This window comes from Perissodus microlepis, chromosome 22 (assembly GCF_051167445.1).
Source record: "Perissodus microlepis isolate ML-2025 ecotype Zambia chromosome 22, ASM5116744v1, whole genome shotgun sequence".
Lineage (NCBI taxonomy): Eukaryota > Metazoa > Chordata > Actinopteri > Cichliformes > Cichlidae > Perissodus > Perissodus microlepis.
In genome coordinates, this window is record NC_140481.1 from 10,361,975 (window position 1) to 10,387,102 (window position 25,128).

The window sequence follows — 25,128 nt, forward strand, 5'->3', positions numbered from 1 at the left end:
TGTGTATCTGGACTTAACGTTTTCAGTGGGAGAAACATTTCATCACTCATACAAGTGACTTCTTCTGTCTCAGCTGACTACAGGTTTGCCCAGCCTTATAAACAGTCCATTTACACAATGACTGAAACTACCGCACTGAATGAACAGTGGGCTTTGACGTCAGTTTCTTGATCATTGCAAACTGTCATGACCATTGATCTGCAACCACCGATCAATGACCACTGATCAGTGGCCATAAGTACCAGTTGGGGAATTTTACTGACGTGTGAGTCACGCTTTACAGCTGTTGGTCATTTTAATTACTTAGGATCTATAGCGGTGGGTAGCTTAGTCTATAACCCGGGCAAACATGAGGCCTGGGGGCCAGAATTGGCCAAGCAAAGACTCCATTTCGGACTACTGGACGGCTTTGGAAAATGCAAAGGACGGCATAAATACTTTACCTTTTAAATGTATTTTAATACGTTTAGCGGCTTTTTCTTCTGGTAATGACGTTCCCTATTGCCATTCATACTACAGAGTAATACTATGTAATACTAAGTAAATATAGGGCCGTATTGCTGATAACAATACAGATACTGATACTTTTCATCTATAAAGACAGCTTAGCAGTGTATCATGATTTATGGTATGACTCATCAGAAGTTTGCAAATTCTGAACACACTTTAATGTCTACTAAATCACCGTGAGTCTACAATAACGAGTTAACACAATAAAAACACACCTTTCAGCGTTTTATGCATTTTGAAACTGTTTATTTTTGGAGACCTGATATGTAAATGTGCCTGTCTCTAAAGCACAACGTATGTTGTTTACATGTGCTATAAGCTATGAATAAAATAGACCTGACAGTCAACACAAAAAGACTTTGAGATACCATGTAGATATATATATGTATATTTTTATATATGGTATATGTTTTAATTCACAAAAAAGTGACTTAACACAATTCAGTGAACTTAGAGGATAGAAACAAAGTATCGATCCAAAACCAGCGTTGTTATTGATACTATTAATATTTGGATTGATCTGCTCACCTTTGCCCATGAAATAAAATATGTTTAAAATCCCTGGCTTGTCATAACACAACTGATCTACAAAGACTAGACACTGAACAAATGATACAGAGTACAAAGTACAGTATTTGAATTGATAGTTAGATTAGACACCCTCTCCACAGCCTACTGGTTGGGTAGAGGAGCAGAATGCTCTCCTCATCATGCTGCAGTCCGGGAGGACCTTTGTCCCCATTGCACCCTTTAACACCCTCTGACCCCTATGCAGCCCTCAAATCATCTTCTCTCACTCATGCGCACTTCTGGTACTGCCACAGTCTTTTATCCTCTGTTATCTTTAAATGTTTTTATCCCTATTTTTTTTTATATAATTTAATTATTTTATTAATTGATTCATGGTTATGACTGGAGGAATACTTATTTTTAAAATGATCTGCTGGATATTTGAATTTGAATAAACAGTCTATATCAAGTAGAGTCAGTGTAGGAAAGTTACATTCCCACTGATATGATCTGCAGTAATCCAGTGGTGTTATATCTATTCATTTATTATTATTCATTTATTCTTTCAAACCACACCCTGCAGATACATCCCCATACTGTAATATTAGTTTATCACTGAATATGTAGATTTTTGTATTTATTTACCATTACTGACTGAATCAGATTAGCATGATGCTACAGGTGGGATTTGAAGTAAGCCATGTGCTGATAATATTCGGTCATGTCAATTTTAAAACAAATATAAATAGTTGTTTTTTGTCGCAATCTACCAAATTCCCCCAATATTATTCTTTTATCTCAAACAGACTTCCTCTTAGACCCGTTCCAACTTGACAGAGCCCATTATGGGAGGTACAACAGTTTCTGGTTTCACGGGTGTCGCTCGCCCCCTGTTGGTGAGGACTCCGTGGAGCAGGTAGAGTCAGACTGGGGGGCGGGGGGCACTAATGGAAGCGGGCTGGATTAATGTAAACACTGTAGACACACTGTTTATGCAGAAGAGTGGTTCCCAGTACTGTGTGGGCTACATGCCACTATAGTTTTTAAGGGTCATCAGTAAACAGAGAAGAAAATGGAACAGTTTGGAAATATTTTACACTTATTTAGGCTGCCAGTAAAGCTGATATAGTGCTTATTTCAGCTTATTATTATAGCAAGATCAGTGCTTACTATGTAAGACATGCTCACTTTTAACAGGTTATTTATTTTGTGGCTCTTTTTGAGTTTGACTCACACATACAGTTCCCTTTGTCTAAAACAGATATTGTGAAATGAACAAATGTGATAATTATGACTTAATCATTTTTAATGCAAAAATGAGTCAGCATTGAGTCTGTATCACGTGAGCTATTTCCATTATTTAAATAAAGCATTTTTCAGTTTAACTTGTGATTTCCTGCCTCTTTGGAGCTAAAAGAGGCCACCTAAACACACTATTGAGCATCAATATCAGGACCTGGTACGGTAGCTCAAATAAGTTAAAAAATATAGACCCAAAAACAAATGTCCATTACAGAGAACATAAATGAATAGGTTGGGTCTCGGGAGGACATACCACTTCATGGTGGGACATAAATCTAACAATTGACCCCGTTTGAAGATGACGGGGGCTCACGTGCTTTCGGTCACATCAGGTGGCCTTCAGAAGAGATGCAGTTGGAATAATGTCGAAAATTGGAAGTCTGTTTGGGTGGAAAACCGGAGAAAATGTGTGTGTGTCTGTGTTTTTATTGCTTGCACACTAGAAACCAGTAACTATGTCATGGCAGCAATGGCCCATTAATATATGATGACCTCACACTCTTTCTTATGGAAGTATGACAGGACTTGCAGGCTGTCGCATGATCTCAGCTCTGTGGGTGATGAGAGCAGGTTAAACGCTTCGCTGGCGTTGTCATCCTCCTGTGCCAGCAGTGAGAAAGTTAGGGTTAGGCTTATAGCGTCTCCGTTATGGACGGCTGCCCGGCTCCACTCGTCGTCATCGCGTTTTCTCCAGCGTCCTCCTGCGTATGCATGCATGCGACCGAAGGGCTGATTTCATAACGTGAGGAGGAAGAGAGGAATGGGGTTCTGAGCACGGATGAGCGCCAGACCCCGCTAGGCTGTGTGCGCCAACAGCGTTATCTTTATTCCCGGGCCATGCAGAAGGCGCACTGAGGGAGATGCGGTATAGTGGAGGCTGCTGATGCTGCGGGCAAATCAGCTGTTAGGCCTATTTTGCGTCTTGAGCATCATCGCCGCGACGGCCAAAGAGACAGAGACACCAGGGACACCGCAGAGCGGATAACAGAGGATGGAGTTCAAGCATCTGGTGGAGGCGGCGGAGAAGTGGTGCTCCGGTAACCCCTTCGACCTCATCTTCGCCGAGGAGGACGACGAGAGGCGGCTGGACTTTTACGCAGAGCCCGGCGTCTCTTTCTACGTGCTGTGTCCCGGCGGCACCGACAGCTTTGTAAGTGCTCGATCTCCTGCAAGGCCTTGTCTCTGCGCGCTCTCTCCTAGGTGTGTCGAGGTTCGGCTGGAGGTGCGCGTTCGGCCCCGGGTTTTCTAGCTGATGGATGTGGGAGAGGAGAGGAGGGGATGATGTCATTTCAGTTTAGGTGCACCTCACCCACCCCTCCTCCAACCGCCCTTCTTTCCCCTCAAAGTGTATATGTTGCTTATTTATCCAGCATATAATCAACTCTGCTATGGGCACAAAACAGGAAAGCCTTATGACTTTCATAATAAAAGCCGTCGCCATCATGTGGATTTTGCGACACTAAACAGTTCATTTGTATTTCTAAATTGAAATTGATTTAGAAATAAAAATAAAAGCTTCCTATTTCGGGCTTTTATGTTTTCCCCCTATTTGAAGGCAATTTTATTACTTGAAAAACTTTAAAGGCCAGTGCTTGTCACAAATGCAAAAAATATTTTACATTTTTGCCATCATGCCTTTATTTTGAAAGAGTTATTGCTGCTGGGTTTCAGGTTAAGCCTTCTCTTATTAGAAATGTTTGTCTAGACACGGCAAAGTTTACCAGTTGACGTTTTATTTCTAACACTTGATTTACTTTGACTAAATGTGCCTCCTTAGAAGATAATCCAAACAGCTGTGACTGCGATGAAACACTGATTCCTGGTGTTTTCTCTGAAAAGGTCCTAAATAAAAGGGGCGTGGTTGAAGAACCACCCATCCTCCACCCCTGGCTGCAATTTCATCTGGCCTTAAAGCACTAAAAGTTTTGCTTATAGATGAAAAAATGATAGTCTTAATTTTTAATGGCCTTTCTCATATGCCTCGCAGTGGTTTGATCCGCTGCCTTCCTGTTCCTTCTCTTCTTTACTTTTCAAAAGTGAACTTAAAAATAAGACAAGAGTGAGAAATTTTTAGCTCAGTTTCTTTGCAGTTGAATCTTGTGCTTCGAAGCAACTGCCATTTTTTGATGGGGCCGCCGTGACGCGTTTGGCCCCCTTGCCACCACATTTTTAAAAATCCTGGATACGCCCCTGCTAAACAAGAGACTCTGCCTTAAAAACAGCATGCACTAACCACTCTAAAGAAACTAGATGGGGTCATTAAAAGCCCCAAACCTCCAACCACACTACACTGCAGCTATGCTGTGAGCTCAGTGTCTTTGTAGCTCCAGCGCTGCTGTGATCAGCCACATGCTGTCTTGAAGCATAGCTGTATCATATATCAGTGTGCTGCAGTGGTGGCGTTATGAGTCCTAAAGCCCCAGAGGCCAGGCCCGCCCTCCTCGCTCCTCCTGCTCAGTGACAGGGGCCAACAGGGCGGGGAGCAGATGGTGATGACCCATGAGCCAGGGCGTCTGCTCGGTCAATAACACATTATGTCACGCAGTCCCTGTCTGCGTTGTGTGTGTTTGCAAGCATCGTCTGGACTATCCTGCAGACAGGAGAGCAGCATTAGAGCCGGGGTTTTCCATAGCTGTGCGTGAAGAAACTGTGACGTTTATAGCTGCTGCACAATTAATTACCCAGTCTCTCTCACACACACAGACACACATAAAGCGCAGGTGCTTAAATGCATCATGTGACTCGATGTCTTTTAGCACCAACTTCCTTTTTTCTCTGTTTCTCTCTCAGCTCACAGTTTTCTACAGCTTTTTAATCTGGTGCTCGCCAACTGCTGCAGGCCTGCCACTCTCTCTCTGTTTTTAACACACACACACACACACACACACACACACACACACACACACACACACACACACACACACACACACACACACTAACAGTTCACCGTCTGCTATGCACATTTAAATAAGCTTGAATAACTCTGTCTCTCTGCAGGACTCTTGAGATCTAGTTACTCTCCCCGCGATCAATACTGCTATGAGCAGGACGTCTCACATGCTGTTTTTCTCTGATTCTCTCTCTCTCCCACACACACACACACACACACACACACATGCAGGGCATCATCTTGTCACCTAGCTGCACCATAACAATAACCATAACGATAATTTGTTTCCTTCCCTGTAATTTCCCTCTGGATATGATACAGTAGTGTTTGTTTTTAGCAATCCACATCACCTGTTGTGGCGTTCAGCTGAAGAATTGAACGTTCCACGTGACTCCACAGACGCCCCTCTGCTTATCAGAGCTGTAGCTGCCGTACAATCAATTACAGAGTCACGCACACAGCTGTGCTTGGTAGGTGGGGTCAGCTGTTTCAGTGGAGACGCTGGCTGACGTGAGAGTCCGTCCATCGGGGTTGAAGTGGAGCGCATTCCCAGCAAAGTCGGAGCTGAAGCGCCGTCTGTAACAGCGTGTTTACATTTTCAAGCCGCCCCCCCCCCCATCCCCCCCTCCTGGGCTGTTTTGCACCATTTCACATAAATCGATCTCTCTCTTGACTCTTGCAGTTCTTATCTTGAATTTTCACTGAATCATCAGCAGTGATGACATTAAGATAGTTTTTGATGAGATTTTAAGGGACTAATCAACGGATGACGCAGTATAATGAAGTAAGAGTACTCAAGGGATTTCAGTTTTCAACTGAGATTAAATTTCATTGTCTTTTCCCCCAGGATGTTAGGATAACGATGATCACTGTACCACAAATGCTGCAATAACCAACCAACCAACCAACAAAGCCTCACGGCTACATGTAAAACAACTTTTTGTGTTTGTTTTGCATCTGCTCCTTTTTTGCCATGTCATTCTGCACATTTGATTTGGTTTAGCGGACGACATTGCCTAATACATAACTTAACACAGTGGCCTTTAGACTCTAATTAAACTATAACTATAAACATGAGCCAAATAGAGCAGCTCCAATGGGCTTTGTCATCAGTATTTATCTAACAATTCCTGTAAAGGCTTTGAGGTGGCCGACAGTATGTGCTCATGAGGAAGCTGATTTTAATCAGCGTGGAACTCGTACATCTGATGTATCAGATTTACATGGTGATAATTCACCGTGCTTTTGTGCTGACCATAAACACACTCGCTAACATTTCCATTGAGGTGTGCCTAAACTGTCAGCCCACGCTGTAAACTGATCCCGACTCGAAACTGCACCTGTGGTTTGTGCGTTTTGACCTAAAATACAGACAATGTAAGGCAGTTATTGTCTTTATTGTCTAAGAAGATTGTATCTAATTCACAGAGATGGGAATTGTGTAGTAGTCTGATCTTAAGAATTCTGTACAAAAGCCTCAAGCCACCCTCATTTGATTACATTTTGCTTTTTAGGAGCCAAAAATGTTTTAATGTGAGCTTGAGTAGCAGTTCTCCAGGATTTCTTTGGACGTCGGCTGCTTTTTCACTCACTTTCAGTCTGGTCCGTGTTTCATTTTCAGAGGTATGTTTTTAACACTGAGCATCAAAAACAGAACTTAACTCAAAGGACAAACCAGTGTCACGCCTACATGTGACAGGACACTTAGCAAAGAACCAATTTTAAATGGCATCTTTAGGCAGTTTGTTGCTAGAAGCCTGGAAGAGGTCATGAGAGCGGCACAACAGTGAGCGTCTGCGGCCATCTGTGAAACACGGTGGAGGCTCCGTCATGATGTGGTGCATCATTTCAGCCAGTGGTGTTTGGGATCTTGTCAAAACTGATGGAATTGTGAAAACAAAAAAGCACAGTGAGATTTTTATTTAACATAAAATACCAACTAAACTGTATGTAAAACATATCTGAAGCATGGCACTGATCCCAAACACACTGACCATGCGGTAAAACACAAAGTCGGTCATGATCTAAAGTCTGAACCTCAACATTACTGAAGCAGTGCGAGGAAGTAAAAATCCCCCCAAAAAGCAAAAGAAACACTGAGGATTAAAACAACAGACCGTGTATCAACACAAAGATCATGACAACATGTCTTTCTCAGATTTAGTTGCATTGCTCTGTTTTTTTTTCCTGTGCTGAATCTCCTGTGACTCAGTTTTGCTCACTTATCCATTAATTAAGTTGTGTACAGCCCACACGAGGCTACACCAGTGGAGGAAGTGTGACACTGTTACATCATGTGCTCTATTGTGTTTAAAGTGCATGGACAGAAATCGAAAGATTTTCATGATCTGTGTGTGCAGCATGTGTGGAGTGAGAGCGAGGACTGCCTTCCCTTCCTCCAGCTGGCCCAGGACTACATCTCATCCTGCGGGAAGAAGACTCTGCTGGAGGTGCTGGAGAAAGTCTTCACATCCTTCAGGCCTGTAAGGAACAGAAGCGGGGATGTTCCCGGGGTCGCGTTTCACTTTTGGTTTTTGTACCCAACACACTGCATCAGCCACGGCTCTGTTTGCTGCGTCTTTTGCAGTCCTGAAAAATTCTATTCTCTCTCAAAATCATCACAACACATACTCTTAGAAATCAGACATTTCACTGTTGGCTTGTTTATCACTTGAGGATTTTGTGCATTTGTGCAATTTTCTTGTCTCTCAGGAATAAGAGAAATGATCTTTATTTCCCCAAATGTAAATCTGAAGTAGTTTTTTGGTAAATAATACATTTAAAAGGTGTAACAAGCAGTAATCAGTTTTTAAAAATCATTCAGTAAAAGGACTAGATGTTGTAGTGCCTAATAATGCTTTGCTTTAAATGGTGAGAATCTTGAGGGATGGCTGTTATGAGGAAAGGCAGCCCAGAAACTTTACCAGCAGCACACATCGTTGTGTGCCTCAACTTTCGGTCTTTTACCCAAGCTAACCTGCCATTTTTTGGGGGGGATTAGAGATCTGATCTAGGTTATCGTATTAAGATTTGGGACACATCGTCAGTAGTGGACCTTGGATTCATCGGGTGTTTCGGCCATTATCACTAGACACCCTCATCCAAGGAGGCCCTGCCAGGGTTGATCAGGCCCCGGAGTGTGTCACTGGTTTATGTGAAATTGTTATTTGTCTTATTCTTTCTTCTTTTCAGTTTCCTACAGTTTATTTTATCCTATCTATTCACTGCAACTGAGAAATAATACTTATCTCTTTAGCATTTATAGAGACTAACTTCTTCAAAGGGATAGAAAAGGTGATAGAGAGAAGTAAGACAAGAGGGACAAGATAGGAGAGCCGGAAGGGGGGCGTCCGATCTGGCTTCCCACACCTCCCCGCCGGATCGGGCTGTTACTGCTTGGAGGTTATCATCACAAAAACAAAAATCCATTTATCTATTTACTTAAGTATTGCAAGTTGCACTACTCTTAGCGACAGCGCTTCTTTGCCGTCACAAATGTGAAGCAATAATTTTGTGTAAAATGCATCTGAAATATATCAAATCAAAGATTTATTCAAATAATTAATCATGAAAGAAAATAAATTTGGATTAAACTGAGTGTATATCACTCAGGTGAATTTCATTTGAACAGCTGTCGCTAAATTTAATGCTTTACACCATATTTACACAGTAAAAAAATCTGTAAAGGTACAGTACAATGTACCGTTTAAATTTTTTATGGACATTTTCACGTATTTTATTCCACACATTGAATCTAACATTTACCATTTATGGAAGCCTGTGTAAAAAAAATGGATAATGTACTAGCAGAAAATTACCAGGACATTTTTTGCCTTTTTTAAAACAGTGTACGTAAAAAAACTGCATGAAAATGTTTAATTTTATAATATTTTAATCAATGTTAATAAATAAATATACAAACCTGAAACTGATGAGGCTTGGAGACACATTTAGATGATAGTAAGTTACACAAGAGAAAAAGGCGTTTTGTATCAAGTCAAAACTGGAGAAAAAGTCAAAGAAATGAAAAATGTTTAGTTTCCAAAAAAAAGCTTTACATAATGTGTTACTTGTTTCGAGGTAGAGTTGGGCTGTTCCTGCTGTTTCGAGTCTTTATGCTAAACTGAGCTCACTGCCTTCTGGCTGTAACTGCACAGACGTGATAAGGGTATCATATTATATAACGCTCCCACTGCAAGGTGTGTTTTTCAGCAGTGAATCAAGGAATAACTGAGCAGACTTGGAAAGATTGTTTATTTAGTGGAAGAGAGAGAAACTAGACCGCTGACATAAAGGCTCCTTCTGAAAGACACTGAGTTTGTTTGCTTTGTGATGTTAGTTAGCAAAAAAGAGAGAGACAACGTAAACACACTTCATGGTCTAACACTGCATTCTCTTCCTCCCTGTCTCTGTTAGCTGCTGGGTCTCCCAGACTTAGAGGACGACAGTTTTGAGCATTACCACGCTGACATGGAGGGGGAACCCGGGCCCGACCACCAGCAGATGGGGGTCAGCCAGCAGTGATAATGCCCAAGGAGAAGCCCGGGCCTCAACACATTAAGCCCAATCACTTAATGACACACATTCGTACATATTTAAAGTGAACTTGCTTTAAAAAAAAAACAAAAAAACAAAACAAAACAAAAAAAATTGCACCGCCATGTTCTTGAATGTCTCAGTGGCTTTGCTTCCCAAAGAGTGCACGCTGCGGCACTTTTTTTCAGCCCCCTCCCCTTCGCCTCTCAAAATAAAATGAACACACTTACACAAAAATTTGGAGGCTACGTGAGCAGTAGCCATGTACAATGCAAGTATCTCAATCATTCACCGTCTGGTTAGTTAAAGTTCCACAGCACAGCAATATTAAATCAGCCTCAGCTGCTTCTTATGCAGGAATACAGTCAGATGTTACCGCAATACCCACTCCCCCCCACCACCAACCCCCTCTCAAACGGGGAGATGAATGTTGCAGATAGCCTGCTTTCTTTACCTGACATACGCAGGGGTGAAAACTAACGGTTTGTGGCAACATGAGGCAATCGGCGCTCTAGCAAAGTTCATTTTCCACCTCATGGAGGGAAAGAGGGAGGGAACTGAAAAACGGCTCTCAGACCCTTCCCTGTTTTAAACACACGCTTAGAGAAGTCATATAGGAAACCGTTTTAAAGACATTTTACAGTCGCTCCTCGCGTGGAAATCAAAGTGTGCAGCTTTACAGTAGCATGGAACCTTTTTCCCCCCCCACCCACCCCCATCCTCAAGGTGTGTTTGTGTTAATGTTTCCAAATGCAGCACACCTCAAAAGACTTTCAAGTCACTTTATGAGGATGTTTTAATCATGTAATTATGGTATGACCGTCACAGCTATGACCCATGCTGCAGCTTGATAAGCCCTTACCCAGACTGGGTGTCCCATACTGCCCCCTTCCAAGTTCTTGTATCCAGTAGTCTTCCTGGTTGTTGGTGGTTCACACTTTGCCCTCTTTTCTCGGCAGCATCTGAGGAGATACCTTCTTTAAAGCTTGTACATCATCATAAATGTAATAAGGGCACACACCCAGACCCCTGAGTGATATCACAGGGAAGGGGGAACATATTTGTTGTTAGCCACCCTCAGCTTAGCCTTGTTACTTTCTAACCTCAGTATTGTAGTGTCACACCTGATGCACTGCAACGCTTCAGGCCACCCACGCCCACCCACAGCTGCCTTCAACCACTAGATCTACATGCAAGACTCTTTCAGACCTTTTACCCATTTACTTTTTTTTGCTTGTACAGTTTTGTCTTCTTTGTTGCCTGGGCGTTCCTCATTCAGTGTATCTTTTGTTTGTCCTCATGTGTGTGAAACTGGTCAATAAACAGTGTGAACAGAGTGTCCCGACAGCTGTTTTTTTCTTTAATCTCAAACGCCACGAGTTAATGAAAGACAAAGCACCAAATATGGAGGGCATTTCATATCAGAGTGGACTGGTGACCTGCTGCTCTGCCAAAGGCCTGCTGGTGTTACTGGGGTTGACGTCACGCAGCCACTCAGGGCCGAGTTAAGCTTCGGACTGAAAAAGGAATCGCTGACAGGAAGTAGTGGTTTAGTATTCAAATTAAAAGCACAAAAGTCATTGCAAAGGTGCCTTTTTCTCTGTCTTGTCACCACGTGCACATTTATAGGATACATTTGAGTATTTGTGACAGTTATAGAGGCAGGTTTGTGTATTTTTCTGGTTAAGATTTCACATAGGAGGAAAATATGATGAGCTTACCCACAAAAACTGCTCAACAGTGAATGAAATTGTTTAAAATCTAACATCAGCTGGACAAACTATGACAGTAAAATGCTACTTTTCAAAATAATACCCCTAGAAGTGAAATTTCCAGCAAAAATACACGCAGCAATAAAATTCAGTAGTTACAATCCTGGTAATTCCCCCTTTGACTGCAGGTACTGTACTTCTTATTGGGTCAGTTGTGTGCCACGCTTTGCAGCAGCAAAGTCACTGAACTTCATGTAATAAATTAAGCTGCTGCAAAGCGTGGCACACAACTTGTGTACAACCTTCATAGAGTAAATAATAAAAGGAATCACTATCTGTCAAATTGAACAATTGGATGCTTTTACTTTGAAAGGAAACGTACTGTATTCGGTGGAGTTGATTACGGCTGACAGCGTTGGCTTACCGGAAGAGGAGGGCAATCCCTGCTTATATTTTTCTTTCCAGACACCACAGTTGAACACAAAAACAAACTTGAAACCAGACGAGCTTTGGGGTCAACACTTGTGCGTGTGTTCTCGGCTAAAGCGGAGAAACACAAACCTTGTTACTTAAGAGATTTTCTCTCTCTCTTTTTTAATACATCTGTTGTTGGAACAAAGGGGAAGGACTTTGAAACGAAGAAGAAAAAGAAAAAAAGAACCTTTGGAAAGGAAGTTTTGCGTCAGTGAGTGCGCACGTTACGCACAGTGCGCACTGTGAAACTTTGACATGTTGAATAACCTCGGCTGTATCGCTGCATACTTGTTTGGCTGCATTTCCTTTGTTGTTTTCGACTCTCCGGGGCTCGCTGTGATCATGTGTCGTGGCTAAAAAAAAAACTTCTTTAAGAAAGAAAAACGCACTGACAAACAAAACCCCTAAAACTTGCGGCAGTATGGGGGCCAAGCAGAGCAGCCCTGTGTTTGACAGCAGAACTCGAGCTTATTCCAGCTCCGATCTTCCATCTGGAAATTCCAGCAGAGGAGAAAGGTTTGCGGGGTTCAGGTACACAAATGGACCCGATGGCCCAAGAATCCGGTTCACGAGTGGAGGGCCAACAAATTCTGGGCTCAACATACCGGCCGTCGGCAACCAGAGCCTCGACGGCACAGATGGTGACGATGAGGGCCAGCTGCCCCCAGAGGGACACAGGCTGCTTATAGGGTCCCTGCCGGCCGAACTGTCCTCACGCCTGCTCGGGGGTAAGGCGCAAATTTATAAAAGTACACCTGGAGAGCCCAGGCCCATTATTGCTCAGTGCACACTTAGATTTTTAATGCACTGATTTCCTCTTTGTACTCGAGGTGCACTTCCGCAGTGTCAGTACAGCTTTAATATCCATTTATGCAGTGCATTTCGCCTTCTCTGATATTACCACCGATTCTAATTAACATTTAAAATCCTGCAGCACACAACTGCCCACACTGCATATCCGAAGTACGTTATTATGACTTAAATTTCTATTTAATGTAAGGTACTCTATCATTTTCATCTCCAAAGTTGTATGTGTAATTTTAGTGTCAGAGTTACTTATTATTTTTCCATTTGACATGCGATACCTGGCATATGGTTAAGGCCGTCTGATGACTGAGCCCTTTGTTTTGCACTTCTGCACTTTTATTCTAGCCACAGGTGGCTCTGCTGCACCACGCTTTCTTTTTTTCCCTTTTTTTTTTTTGGTGGGGGGGGCTCTTTCTTCTTCTACTGCTTCTTTGTTTTGCAACACCAGCCTGTTTTGTCACTCTGGCTATGAGAGGGAAGAGTAGTGCACTATGTAGGTCAGCAGATAAGAGCTTCCTGCTGGTTACATATTGCCTGACAGAAACACACACTTGCACACATACACAACAAACTTCCTGAAGCCGCAGGTCTTGCTGTTTCTCAACTGAAGGGGTGTCTCACTGGGCCCAACCTGCAACAAAAGCGGGAGTCAAACTAACATAACATAACATTCAGAGAGCCTTTAAACACCAGTGTTGCTGACAGCTCAAAAGCTGTTTAAGCACAGGTTGAATTGAGTTTTCTAGGTTTTTTTGTTAGAGGCCTAAAAAGTTGTGACATGATCTCCATATCCAGCTGTGTTCCTGCCCTCTTCTCTTCCTTTTTCCTTACCGGCATATAATTCCCCCGATGAGGAAATGTAATCATTAATCACACCATCAATAATCTTCACTCAAGAGAACCACATGACTGGAACTCTGCAGGTTTGAGACTTTATCTCAGGCCTGGAGGTGAGCTTATCTAACGTCGAGCGGTTCTTGGCCTATTAATCTTTGTACAGCTGTGCAGATACAGGGGGTCAGAAGGAAGCAAGCGATCGGCCAATCGCATGTTTTATAGATGCTTTTGCAGTAAACATCAAATCTGTGTTTAAGTGTGCGCTTGCAGTAAGTTTGCAGCGCTGCAGTGACATCTGCAAACTGTGTGAGGTAAGCAGATTGTTAGTTTATGGGAGATTTGAGTTCGTGCGGTCAAAAGGTCCCATAGGTCACAAGATTAAGCACAAGCCAACTGTCCCACGTCCTGCCATGTGTACATATCAATATGAGGTTATGAGCGGTGCACTGCCACATCAGGGTCCCTTAATGTTTTCTCTTTGCGTTTTTTCCCCTCCAGGCTTCCACTGTCCCGTTTGCTCCAAGTTCATGGCGTCGGATGAAATCGAGAAGCACCTGCTCATGTGTTTCAGCAAGACGCGCCTCACCTACAACAGTAAGACTGAGGGGGAGATTCTGAACGTCTTTGAGACTGTTATTTTATTGATTTATTTTGTTGCCCACTGCTAATTATTGAATGAAACTGCACGTGACAAAGCAAGATCATTAAAATTGTGTCCTTAAGTAATGTAGCAATTCTACATTGTAATAAAATGCTGTAGTCGTTTAAGGTCTCACCCTGCTGCACTGATGTACAGCTGTTCTAAAGGTTACTGTAACGGCCCTGGCTTCTGTGGTTACAGCTAACTGATATTTACGGTGGAAACCATACAGCGTATGGTCGCCTAATCGCCCACTGAGCTAAACCAGTGCCCCTGTTTTTACCTTTTTAAAATAAATCTTTTTATACTTAAAAAATATAAGCGCTAGAGCCTGACTGATAAGACTGTCAGACCAATGCCGATATTTGGTGATTTAAAATCCCGATAAATAGGCACACAAAAAGATTTCCATAATATTTGTTGTTTCTTTTGTTTTGAGTTCTTACAAAGACAAAATGACAATGCAATTTAAAAATAATCTTGCTTTATTTTTACAAGACACCAATTACTTGTTTGCCTCTTGGATGATTGTCCCGTTTCAAGTATTAGAGTGCCCCCTGGTGGACAACCTATGCCATGCCAACATTTGTAACATGGTTGAAGGGTGTTTCTCCCACGTTGTCTTTAGTTTTTTTTCAGTTTCATTTTGCGACAATTATAAATGCTGAGATAATCCTAATGATAGATCGACAAATAGCTAGAATCGAAATATAAATTTTCCTCAAATAAATGTCAAAATATTTTTCAATTTTAGAAATTTAATCATCATGTGATGTCTAAGCTTGATCTTGACTGAGAACCTTCACAGACATAAGCTTGATCTTGTTTATCGTTATTTTTCGTCATTTTTAATTCTGACGTTAGAAACCACTGAAATATAATTATTGTAATAGTCATTACTGTGTAAGTAGCAATTTATTGGTGCAAAAAGCTGTACTGGTGTTTAGTTTTCTCCTCCATTATTAAACTACACCTTCACATTTTCATACAGAGGAACTGGAGAATAAAAAGTGAAATTACATTCAGCCCAATCAGCAGCACATTTCCGCACAGATGATAGCAGGTATTCTGGTATCAAAGGTTAAACAGATGGTTGTGCGGGATTCGGTGAAGTGAAGATTCGATTTGGTGTGCGAGGCAGCTTTTTGCTCATTTGGTTTGTGTTTGTATTGTCTTTCTCAGAGGACATCCTGTCCAGAGACTCTGGGGAATGTGCCATCTGTTTAGACGAGCTGGAGCAAGGAGACACCATTGCCAGACTGCCTTGCCTCTGCATCTACCATAAAGGGTAGCTAATGTGCACAAACACACACAGATAAACAGAATCAGCTGGAAATACTTTGACTAATGCATACAGTTAATTTAAAACCTGTAGTACGTATATGCACAACATAAATAAACATTCCAATTAATGCTCAAAAGGCCATTTGTTGTTGTTGTTGTTGTTAGATGGGAAGATAATAAAGCACTCATGTTTAAACCTATAGACTACATTAATGTAAAGCCAGCTTAGAAAAAAAATACAGAAAGCAGTTTAAAAACAGGCTGTGAAACTTTACTGCATCCTGTAAAATACTGCACCTCTTATTGTCTATGCATTTTCAAAAAACTAAGACATAAGTAGTTACATAATAGTGGCTAGCAGCCAGTCTAGCAATTTCACCCTACTTCTAATCTTTAAGCTAAGATAGTGTAATCTTAATTTTTCTTTCTTTCTAGCTTTTACCATTACCTGGTCTATTTGATTATATAGCACCGACAAGTTTGAACCTGTCAGATTAAAAGAAAAAGATCCTGTAAATGGAAAGCATTCTTAGCTTTCTCGCAGAAATCATAAAACTATGAAACTATCACTTGCAGCTAGTCTGGTGATATGTAAGGTGTGTTCCTGCACCTATAGTTCGTTCGATCTGATCCAAATCAGTTGATAAGTTTGGAAACTTGTAGCTTTTTCCTGTGGTTTGGTTTGTTTTCACAAAGAAAAACTCAAAGCAAACTCTGAACTAAAATACGTCACAACAAAAAGGTCTGGAGCAAGAATAGTCAATACTGGAAGAAGGCACTGTGTTGTGGTCTTGTGGATAACATGAAGAATTTACATTAATTTCACAGCTAGTTGCTAACCCAAACCCTGCGTTTGTGTATTTTGGACATTTATGGTACCTTGCAGCATCCCAGAATGCAAAACCTCCCTGGCTACAAGAAAGCATGTAGCTCAAACCTGCAGCATACACCTTGTAGTTTGCTGGGATCACACCATAAACTAACCGCTGTGGAGTTTGTTTGGAGGTGGACCTCCACGGGTCTCAGTGCGGTTGTTTTGGTGTGCGTTGTGTGTGTTCTTTTGTTAGGTTAGACTAAAACCAGGCTAGCTGTTTTTCACTTTTTGAACAAAATGATGCTAACTTTCCACCAACCGTAGCAGAATATCCCACTGATCAGTCCGCTTTGGTGGTTTTATAAGCATTTAATGCATTAAAGCATTCAAAAAGCAGATGTTACAAGGAAACACTATACAAATGTTTTCACTATTTCATATTGACATTTCCTAACAACAGGCTCTTTTCTTTTTAATCTGCATGTTAGCACTTTTCTTAGATGGACACCTATCATCAGCTGTAGAGCTATGTATGTCCCACAGTTAGCATGTAAAGGCTGTAATATGTACAGAGAGCTCCTGCTGTTCCCTTTGTTGGTGCAGGTGCTTAGATCAGATCTGGGCTCAAACTTGTACAGAAGGTCGTGAGAAAGCCCCATTCCCAATCAGGAATGGGAATTTAGTTAGTAGTGCTACAGTTTTGTTTAGGAACCTTTAAGCCAGCGAGAGGAATAAACAGTGCCAACAGCGACTGGGTGCTGTCCCCTCTGCAGGCTTTCAGAAGGTGACCAATCGGGAAAACTTTCAGTGAAGTGGGGCCTGAAGGAAGCCTGGGGATAGCATGAGCTGTTCCATGCAGAGGCTGGACTAAGGGGCCGCATAACAATCTGAGATAAAGTCAAGTGTTTTGGCTGGGAGCAATGCCAAGATACACTAGAAGAGTCCCAGAATAAAAATGTGGAGTTGAAACAAGCATAATATTTACATTAACCTCATTGGTTCTAAGAGCAAGAATTACAGCTTTTCCATATAGATCCTAAAAAATAATAATAATAATCAGTGAGAGGAACAAAACGATACACAAGCACATTTGCATAAGTGAATAAGTTCTTCATAATTGTTGTGATAATATTTTATTTTCCATTTTTAACTTAAAAAATATACAAATTAAAATATAAATAAAAATATTTTGGGTTTTTTTTTCTTCGAGCTGGTTCCATTTGTTGTGTTCACAAACACTAAATATGTTTCCAGCTCCGTTTGAATCAAGCCTCCTTGTTACTGTTGCAGGTGTATAGACGCGTGGTTTGAGGTGAATCGCTCCTGCCCGGAACATCCCAGCGACTAGGAGCTGCAAATGTCCACTACCACAGTACATCACTGGGATCGACTGTGTGCCCTGACCTCATCCCAACACTGTCTTTTCCAGTCACGCATCAGCGCTCCTCAGGGATTATAAGACATTATTGTGTGCAGAGTTTTCACATTGCCTCATGGACTTTGGATATGCCTCCTTAGGTGAAGTGAAATGTTCAAGGAGCCGCACCGGTGGAGTCATTTCAAAATATGTGACATCCCTCGTGTCACCTACTGGCCTAAAGAAGATTCATGCAACCTGGAATATGAGCTGGGCTGTGGGTTTTTTTTTGTTTGTTTTTTTTGTTGAGCTGGGCGTGGTTTTTATAGGAGAGGACTTCTAAGACTGACATCTCTCTTCAGGAGGGACTGAGGCCAACAGACTGTGGAGAGAGACGATGAGAAGGCTGATGTTGTGCAATATGAAAAGCAGCCACAGGGACTGGGGAGGAAAAAAAATGTCTTTATCAGCTTTAAGGGATGATTGCAGTGTTGACGTAAGGAAGCAGATTTCAATGTTATTGCAAAATAGGCTGTTGATATTGTTTGGTAAACAATCATGTGAAATAGTTGGACGATTACCACTCGGCCATTTAGAACCACATTACTGTGATTGCGTAGTTTAGTTGTGGGTTTTTGGGTTTTTTATGGTTTTTTTTTAAAGTTGGGTTGTAACATTCTCTCTCTCTCTCTCTCTCTCTCTCTCTCTCTCTCTCTCTCTCTCTCTCTCTCTCTCTCTAAAAGAGTGCCATAATATGCTGCTATGTGATAGACTGGAAAGTTTTTCTATAACCTTTGAACCTTTTCGGTCAATGTTCTTTCTGTTTGTACTGTGATGAGTTGCACAACAATAAATGTTTTGTCTTTGTGTCTTTTTCCTGCATGAGAACTGTTAATGTACATTTGTGTCTTTACACTCGTCCTCCAATTAAAAAGTCATATAAAGTGTGAAGTTTGCATTCTTTCCAACCGACAGCTGTACTTACTTACAATCACGCAAAGGTATTACATAACATCTGCAGTTTATCCCGCAAACATTATTTTGTTGTTTTAATTGTTGAGAAAAATTAAAATCTTAATGGCACCATTACTTTTGACAGTAAGTACTAAAACTAGCAGCTACAAAAATGCAGGGATGATGTGTGATACCTGTTTAGAAGTCAGTGAGCAGAGACATGAAGAACCAGGAGTTATTTGTTTGTCTGAGGACTTGCAATCTTTTCATTGGTTACAGAGTGTTTGGTAATGAAATGTATGCGTGCCAGAGAAGGTATTTTCATATGAGGGAAACTGTCCTCTGGCAAAGGACAACAAATTAAAATGTGACAATACTTCCTGATGATAGTAGTTTACCTCCACCAAGATAAGACAGCTTTAAAACAAAGTTCTAGGAATCCTGAAAGTCTCCTTACATGAGTCCAAAAAACAAATCCACATACTACTGTATGCATGTATACCTCTATCTATCTATCTATCTATCTATCTATCGATCTAAGTTCAATCGAACACATTTGGTGAGTTAATGGTTTATACTTGTGTTACAATCAGCTTTTGGATACATTTTCAAGGAGGAGCATTTGATATGATGTAATAAAGTGGATAAAATGCAGCTGTGCCTTAGTCACATTAAACAGTAACCAAATGTAATGTTACTATAATAAAAAAAAATAAAATCTAATAAAATGCTATCAACTATGAAACATAAACACCTTTTCACAGCCCATGTGTAAAATGAAAGGCCCAAAATAGATCCCAAAGGTTGATTCTGTTCATCTGGACGTAGAGTTTTCAGTGGGAGAAACATTTCGTCACTCATCCAAGTGACTTCTTCAGTCTCAGCTCAGCTCTCTATCAACTCTCTACTCATGGCCATTGATCAGTGGTCTTTGATCAGTAGTTGTTTGCATATTAATGATCAAGGAACTGACCTCCCACCCAGTGTCCCTTCAGTGGTGCTAGTTTCAGTCATTATACAATGAACTGTTTATAAGATTGGGGAATCCTGCAGTCAGCTGAGATTGAAGAAGTCACTTGGGTGAGTGATGAAATGTTTCTCCCACTGAAAACGCTACGTCCCGGATGATTGAGCATGCATCAAGATATCAAGATAAGACCAAAATAGATGGGACCAAGTTTCAGTAATTAGCCCACAGTACTATGTCATTTTCAAACCTTTATAGAAATGTTTCACTGGGTAAATCACCTTAAATGAAGCTCATCTGAACCTTATTTTTCTGAAAGTACTTTTGTGCAGGGACCTGTAACTGTGTAATGTTTTTCAGTGTAACCACAGTATAAACCTGTCTTCTACAATCACTGGTAAAGACCAAAAGTTCTTCCAGATGGGGCGGGGCTATAGGGGTGGGGTGGCTCTGACTTATCTGAAATTTGTTTGCTCCTCTTCTTCACACACATTCATCACTTAAGTAGAAATACAGATAGTTGTATTTAAAAATGCTCTAGTAAATATTAACATACTCATTCAATGTCCTTACTCAAAAGTTTAAAAAAAAAGTACAGGCTCTGAAAGGTACTCTAAACAAAAATAAAAAGTAGCTCTTTGTATTTTTGACAAATAATTAAAACTCATGTTATATTATTATTATTTAAAAAAAAAAAAACTTAACAAAGGCAGTAAAAAATGTGGCTGTATTTGCTGTTGTCTAAATTGTAGATGGGTGACTTTGCCTCCACACCTAAATAGAAAAACGACTATAGGGCTACATCGAGGTTTGGCAGGTGTGGAAACCCTAAAATTACCTGAAAAGAAAGACGTAGAAACAAGTGACAAGTTGTTTCGGATTGGATTTTCTGAATTCCTATGACTCCCACACCCCACCAACCCCCTGTGCCACCCCATTAAAAAAAAGAATCCCGGAAATGCCCCTGCTTCCAGTTAATATTAAGAAAATTCTTCCAGGTTGCAGCTGGAAAGGATGCCGTGTTTTCCTGAAATCTGATTTTGGAAGTCTCATAAATGAAAATCAGAGGTTACCTAAAGTAGATTGCATAGGGTCAGGACGTCTTACAGTATAATTCACTAAGGAAAAACTTAAAATCTGGCTGCATCTGACTAAAACTTACACACGGACGTGACGTATACACGTCTGGCGCTGAATTGATGACGCCACGCGCCTAGAAACGAACCTTTTGCGACAAGGTACACAGCGGCTGTACTATTCAACAAAGTTTCTCTTTCTTAGAGTTGCAAATTGCGTTTTTACCACATACGTGGCCTAATAACACGGATTTATTTACATTTTTAGGTAAGTGTTTCCGAATTTTGTTCACTTCTTTTCATGCAGGGCTCACTATTTCTCCTTCCAGATTTTTCCTTGCTAACCTCAACCCAGACTGCCCCGTTAGCAGCAGGCTTACTGCCTGTTATGACTAACACAAACAAACGCAGAGGTTTTATTGGATGTAATTTATAATATATTACACATTTGCTACTGTTGTAATGAAACGTATTTATTTGCAGCTTAGGAATCAACAACTTTGGATCAACATGTCGTACATGCTACCACATCTCCACAACGGCTGGCAGGTCGACCAAGCCATCTTGTCTGAGGAGGACCGAGTCCTGGTTATCCGCTTCGGACACGATTGGGACCCGACATGTATGAAGATGGACGAAGTTCTTTACAGCATCGCGGAAAAGGTCTGAGTAGTTTAAAAAGGCCACTGTTTGCTAGCTTATGTTTCTTATCTGAACTCCTGTAGAGGGCGCTATTTGTGGGGGTTTAATCGGATGCATGTAATATTACCTGAGTGTTAAGCTGATAAAATTTTATGTACTTTAAGGTCAATACGTGGACTATTTTACCATTTATTGTAACATTTAAATAAGACATAAAAACTTACAAATTGAAAATATATGCTCAGCATCTTTGGTGGGGTCTTATTCTGGGATGTAGTGATTTTTCTATCCTGCAAATAATCATTCTAAATGCAAGTCTTTCTCTTACTGTTAATTTCAACTTAAGAGGTGAAATTTTGTAGAGCCTATAACTTATACAATTGTAATGCTGGCACTTTCCCCCCTCCCTCTCCTGAGTCGTCTTTGTTTTGGTAATTTTGTTTGTTTTCATGGTTCAGGTTTTTCCCAAGTCTTTGAGTTCCAGCAAGTTACCTCTAGTAATTTGCTGATATATGTTAGTCAGTGTGGCAACAGTTTTTATTCTTTCACTTGTAAACTCAAAACCCGGAGGGAAAAGTAGCCATAAAAGACAGTGTGACTTTATTAATTACTCAGTTCAGAGAGCCAACTTCACCCATGTTTCTGGGTCACTCCTTGAGAGCAGTGTTATGGATACAACAAGTCAAGAAGAGGGGGAAAAAGTGCACTTACCTACATTTTCGCTATGATAACTGTAGTGTCAGTGCAGTTTGATTCAATATTACTGAATTCTCCCATAGATTCAATTTAGTTTTGTTTTGGGTTTATTTTGGCCTTTTAGCCTTTAATGGATAGAGACAGCATAGCTAGACAGGAAAGTGGACATGCAGCAAAGGGCCACAGGTCAGACTGGAACCCAGGCCTGCTCACCAACAGAGCTAAACCGGCGCCCCTGTTTAGTATTTATTTATTTATTTAAACCCACCCAGATTTTTTTTCTTTGAGACTTTTTAATGCCTCTTAAAGGGGCCTGGAGGCTCCGTACTACATTGACTGGTCATGGAAGATTATTGCTGATTGTACAACCAAGGCTTTTGCTAGAGGATTTGGCTCTGAGGTAGCAATTTGTTGATGATTTTCCAGATGTAACCTTGCTACCCAGAGCTGTTAAAGTTAAAAAGAAACCTGGCCTTGTGTAATTTTTAAAAGATAAAATTGACTTTTCTGAACTCATGGTTTTTATATCTGTGCCTTGACAGGTTAAGAATTTTGCAGTCATTTACCTGGTGGACATCACAGAAGTACCAGATTTCAACAAGATGTACGAGTTGTACGACCCCTGCACTGTCATGTTCTTCTTCAGGTGAGGCTGTCAGTGTCAGCTCTGCATTCTGTCACTGTTGTTGTTTAGTAGACTGAAAGGCACTCAGGTTATTAATTATTAAAGCTAATCAGATGAACAAAACTGCAAAATCTTTTTTTCTTGACAAGTGAGTGCAGTCATTATTAGGGATGGGTATTGATAAGATTTTCACGATTCCGATTCCAGTTTCGATTCTGTTTAACGATTCGATTCTTTATCGATTCTCTTATCGATTCTCTTATCGATTCTTTTTTTAAAAAAGGAGGACACTAAGGTCGATTAGCTCAGAGCTTTGTTTTATATCTTCTCTTTGAACAAGATAGAAATTTAGGAGTAACATGGCCTTACAAACCCAACAGTGAGATCTTAAGAGATCCACAGCCTACGGCTCTTCAATGGGGTGTCACAGGGTCCCCGGGGAAAAATTTTTTAAATGTAAAATAATAAAATAAATATTCTTCTGTAGCAATTACACAAGAATATCCAGTAATGTCCCTGCCTACAATTAAACACATTCACTTACCGAAAATCGGGGGCATCTGCTGTGGCAAATGGGTGCAAGCCTTTGACCACAAACTTAGTCACTGCTCGGTGACATTCGTCTATCTCGTAAAGTATAACCAAACTTTTGAGCGTTTGAGCCGCTTAGTCACCGTGTTTCCGGCCAGGTAAATGACGCTCCGCAACGTGGTGACATCATGCAGGGCGACTGGAATCGATAAGGAAATCGTTTGCAAAAATGGCAAACAATTCCAAGGAATTGAAACGGTGGGAAACGGTTCTCAACAAGAACCGGTTTTCGATACCCATCCCTAGTCATTATCCTTACATAAATGAAGTGTACAATCCAGTTCTTTCAACACTAAAAGTGCTCAGCTGTGCTCTTCTGGACTCTGCTTCACATCAAACTCACAACACTTTAAATAAACAGACCAGAAGACTCTACTAGAAAGGTATGAGGGTGCGTGGGGGAAAACACCAGATACTGATATTTTAATAAAGAAGTTAACATACTCTGGGAATACTTTGAACAAGAGGACACATCTCATGCATGACCGTCCCGAGAAAACTTAACCGAAACACTGGACACGCTTATCTTAACGCAGCTGCCCCCCCAGAACAAGCAATCACTTTTTGATTGTAAGGCGATTACACAAGGTACCTGATGGGAGGCAACCTTTATGCAAACAGTTGCTGTTCGACTTGAATGAGCAGTCACGCTCTGAGAGATTGCCGTATGTTTGTAAATACGTGCTGTCTAATTTGTAAATGCAGACAGGTTGCCAGCATGTTGCCATCAGTTTGAATGAGTCTTTGTCAAAAGCTGAAGGCAAGTTGACTCACCTGGCTGCCAGCTGGTTGTATTCCTATAGTTTATGCTCTGATCATCATCAGGAGCATCATCTATCAGCAGTCTTCCTCATGATTGTGATTGGCTGTATCAAACTAGACAGATGGACAGTTATTTGTTTTTGACTGAAGACCATAATTATAAAAATTAAAAGAAGAACACTTGAAATAATTCACATTATGTCACTGAAATTTCAAAAGGAAAAAAAAACAACTTCAATTTTTAGTTTTAATCTGTTTTCCACATTAGAACACAGATAGAAACCCAGTTTTTGGTATTTAAATGTGATTTAAAGGAACTTGACATCAAACTTCATTTCATCCCATTTTCAGGAACAAACACATCATGATTGATTTGGGCACCGGTAACAACAACAAGATCAACTGGACAATGGAGGACAAGCAGGAGATGATAGACATTATTGAAACTGTGTATCGAGGAGCAAGAAAAGGCCGAGGTCTGGTAGTGTCTCCCAAGGATTACTCTACAAAATACAGATATTGATTCTTCTTTTACTTCTCTTCTCCTTTTTGTTGGAGTTCTCTTTTTTTCCATCCCTGCTGTTTTGGACAGAGACTACAAATTTTCTTTTCCAGTATTTTCTTTTTGCCAGTGAAAGAGGACAATATTGTTATTATTGGTTGTGTATTTGTTACTTTGTGCCATTTGGGGTTTTTGTGTGTGGGTATCAGTTTAACTTGGTGTATCAGTTTAACTTGGTTCCTTAATGAACTGTTTATTGTGCTTTTTTTTTTTTTTTTTTTTTTTTTTTTTTTGTTCTTGTGTGAAATGAGCTGAACAGATCACACACAGTGTACACGGCCCTTATATTTAAAAGTTGTAATAAACCTGGATTTTTACTGAGATTCTTTTTCCTCCTGAGTAAAGTTTCTGTGGTTGGTAAAGTTAGTTTATTTATTTATTGCTTTTGTTCTTCCTGTAAGGAAGACCACAGCTACACAGTGGCTGCAAGATGGGTAGAGACAAATGAGCTTCTTAGTAATGTGTTGATAGCTTGTTGAATGGCTTTGAGTTAGATTTTGTCTAATTAGAGTTTTAGCTCTGATGACCATGCTGGACGGAGAACAGGAATTTAAAAAATGCCTAAGGAGCTTGGAGCTTT

At 40.8% G+C, this 25,128-nt stretch overlaps 3 protein-coding genes across 3 annotated transcripts; all 3 read left to right on the forward strand.

Annotated features, from left to right (window-relative positions):
• The first annotated feature begins 2,947 nt into the window (after positions 1-2,947).
• mturn (maturin, neural progenitor differentiation regulator homolog (Xenopus)) lies at positions 2,948-11,085 on the forward strand. Its single transcript, XM_084919291.1, has 3 exons — positions 2,948-3,472; positions 7,573-7,695; positions 9,629-11,085. Exons 1-3 carry the CDS (start codon positions 3,314-3,316, stop codon positions 9,734-9,736), a joined length of 390 nt encoding a protein of 129 aa, XP_084775417.1. The 5' UTR covers positions 2,948-3,313; the 3' UTR covers positions 9,737-11,085.
• A 120-nt stretch (positions 11,086-11,205) lies between these two features.
• Positions 11,206-18,624, forward strand: LOC146362598 (E3 ubiquitin-protein ligase znrf2-like). The gene is made up of 4 exons (XM_084919290.1): positions 11,206-12,662; positions 14,077-14,172; positions 15,401-15,506; positions 17,607-18,624. Exons 1-4 carry the CDS (start codon positions 12,356-12,358, stop codon positions 17,662-17,664), a joined length of 567 nt encoding a protein of 188 aa, XP_084775416.1. The 5' UTR covers positions 11,206-12,355; the 3' UTR covers positions 17,665-18,624.
• Positions 18,625-20,772: 2,148 nt separating this feature from the next.
• Positions 20,773-24,871, forward strand: txnl4a (thioredoxin-like 4A). The gene is made up of 4 exons (XM_084920019.1): positions 20,773-20,938; positions 21,154-21,333; positions 22,551-22,654; positions 24,338-24,871. Exons 2-4 carry the CDS (start codon positions 21,181-21,183, stop codon positions 24,507-24,509), a joined length of 429 nt encoding a protein of 142 aa, XP_084776145.1. The 5' UTR covers positions 20,773-20,938; positions 21,154-21,180; the 3' UTR covers positions 24,510-24,871.
• The last annotated feature ends 257 nt before the right edge of the window (positions 24,872-25,128 follow it).

What these genes read in the sequence shown, in the direction of transcription:
- mturn (XM_084919291.1), top strand. Translation starts at nt 3,314, where the DNA reads ATGGAGTTCAAGCATCTGGTGGAGGCGGCGGAGAAGTGGTGCTCCGGT. An exon ending in CCGGCGGCACCGACAGCTTT is followed by an intron (nt 3,473 to 7,572) that starts GTAAGTGCTCGA and finishes CTGTGTGTGCAG; the next exon opens with CATGTGTGGAGTGAGAGCGA. An exon ending in TCTTCACATCCTTCAGGCCT is followed by an intron (nt 7,696 to 9,628) that starts GTAAGGAACAGA and finishes TGTCTCTGTTAG; the next exon opens with CTGCTGGGTCTCCCAGACTT.
- LOC146362598 (XM_084919290.1), top strand. Translation starts at nt 12,356, where the DNA reads ATGGGGGCCAAGCAGAGCAGCCCTGTGTTTGACAGCAGAACTCGAGCT. An exon ending in GTCCTCACGCCTGCTCGGGG is followed by an intron (nt 12,663 to 14,076) that starts GTAAGGCGCAAA and finishes TTTCCCCTCCAG; the next exon opens with GCTTCCACTGTCCCGTTTGC. An exon ending in CTCTGCATCTACCATAAAGG is followed by an intron (nt 15,507 to 17,606) that starts GTAGCTAATGTG and finishes TTACTGTTGCAG; the next exon opens with GTGTATAGACGCGTGGTTTG.
- txnl4a (XM_084920019.1), top strand. Translation starts at nt 21,181, where the DNA reads ATGTCGTACATGCTACCACATCTCCACAACGGCTGGCAGGTCGACCAA. An exon ending in TTTACAGCATCGCGGAAAAG is followed by an intron (nt 21,334 to 22,550) that starts GTCTGAGTAGTT and finishes GTGCCTTGACAG; the next exon opens with GTTAAGAATTTTGCAGTCAT. An exon ending in ACTGTCATGTTCTTCTTCAG is followed by an intron (nt 22,655 to 24,337) that starts GTGAGGCTGTCA and finishes TCCCATTTTCAG; the next exon opens with GAACAAACACATCATGATTG.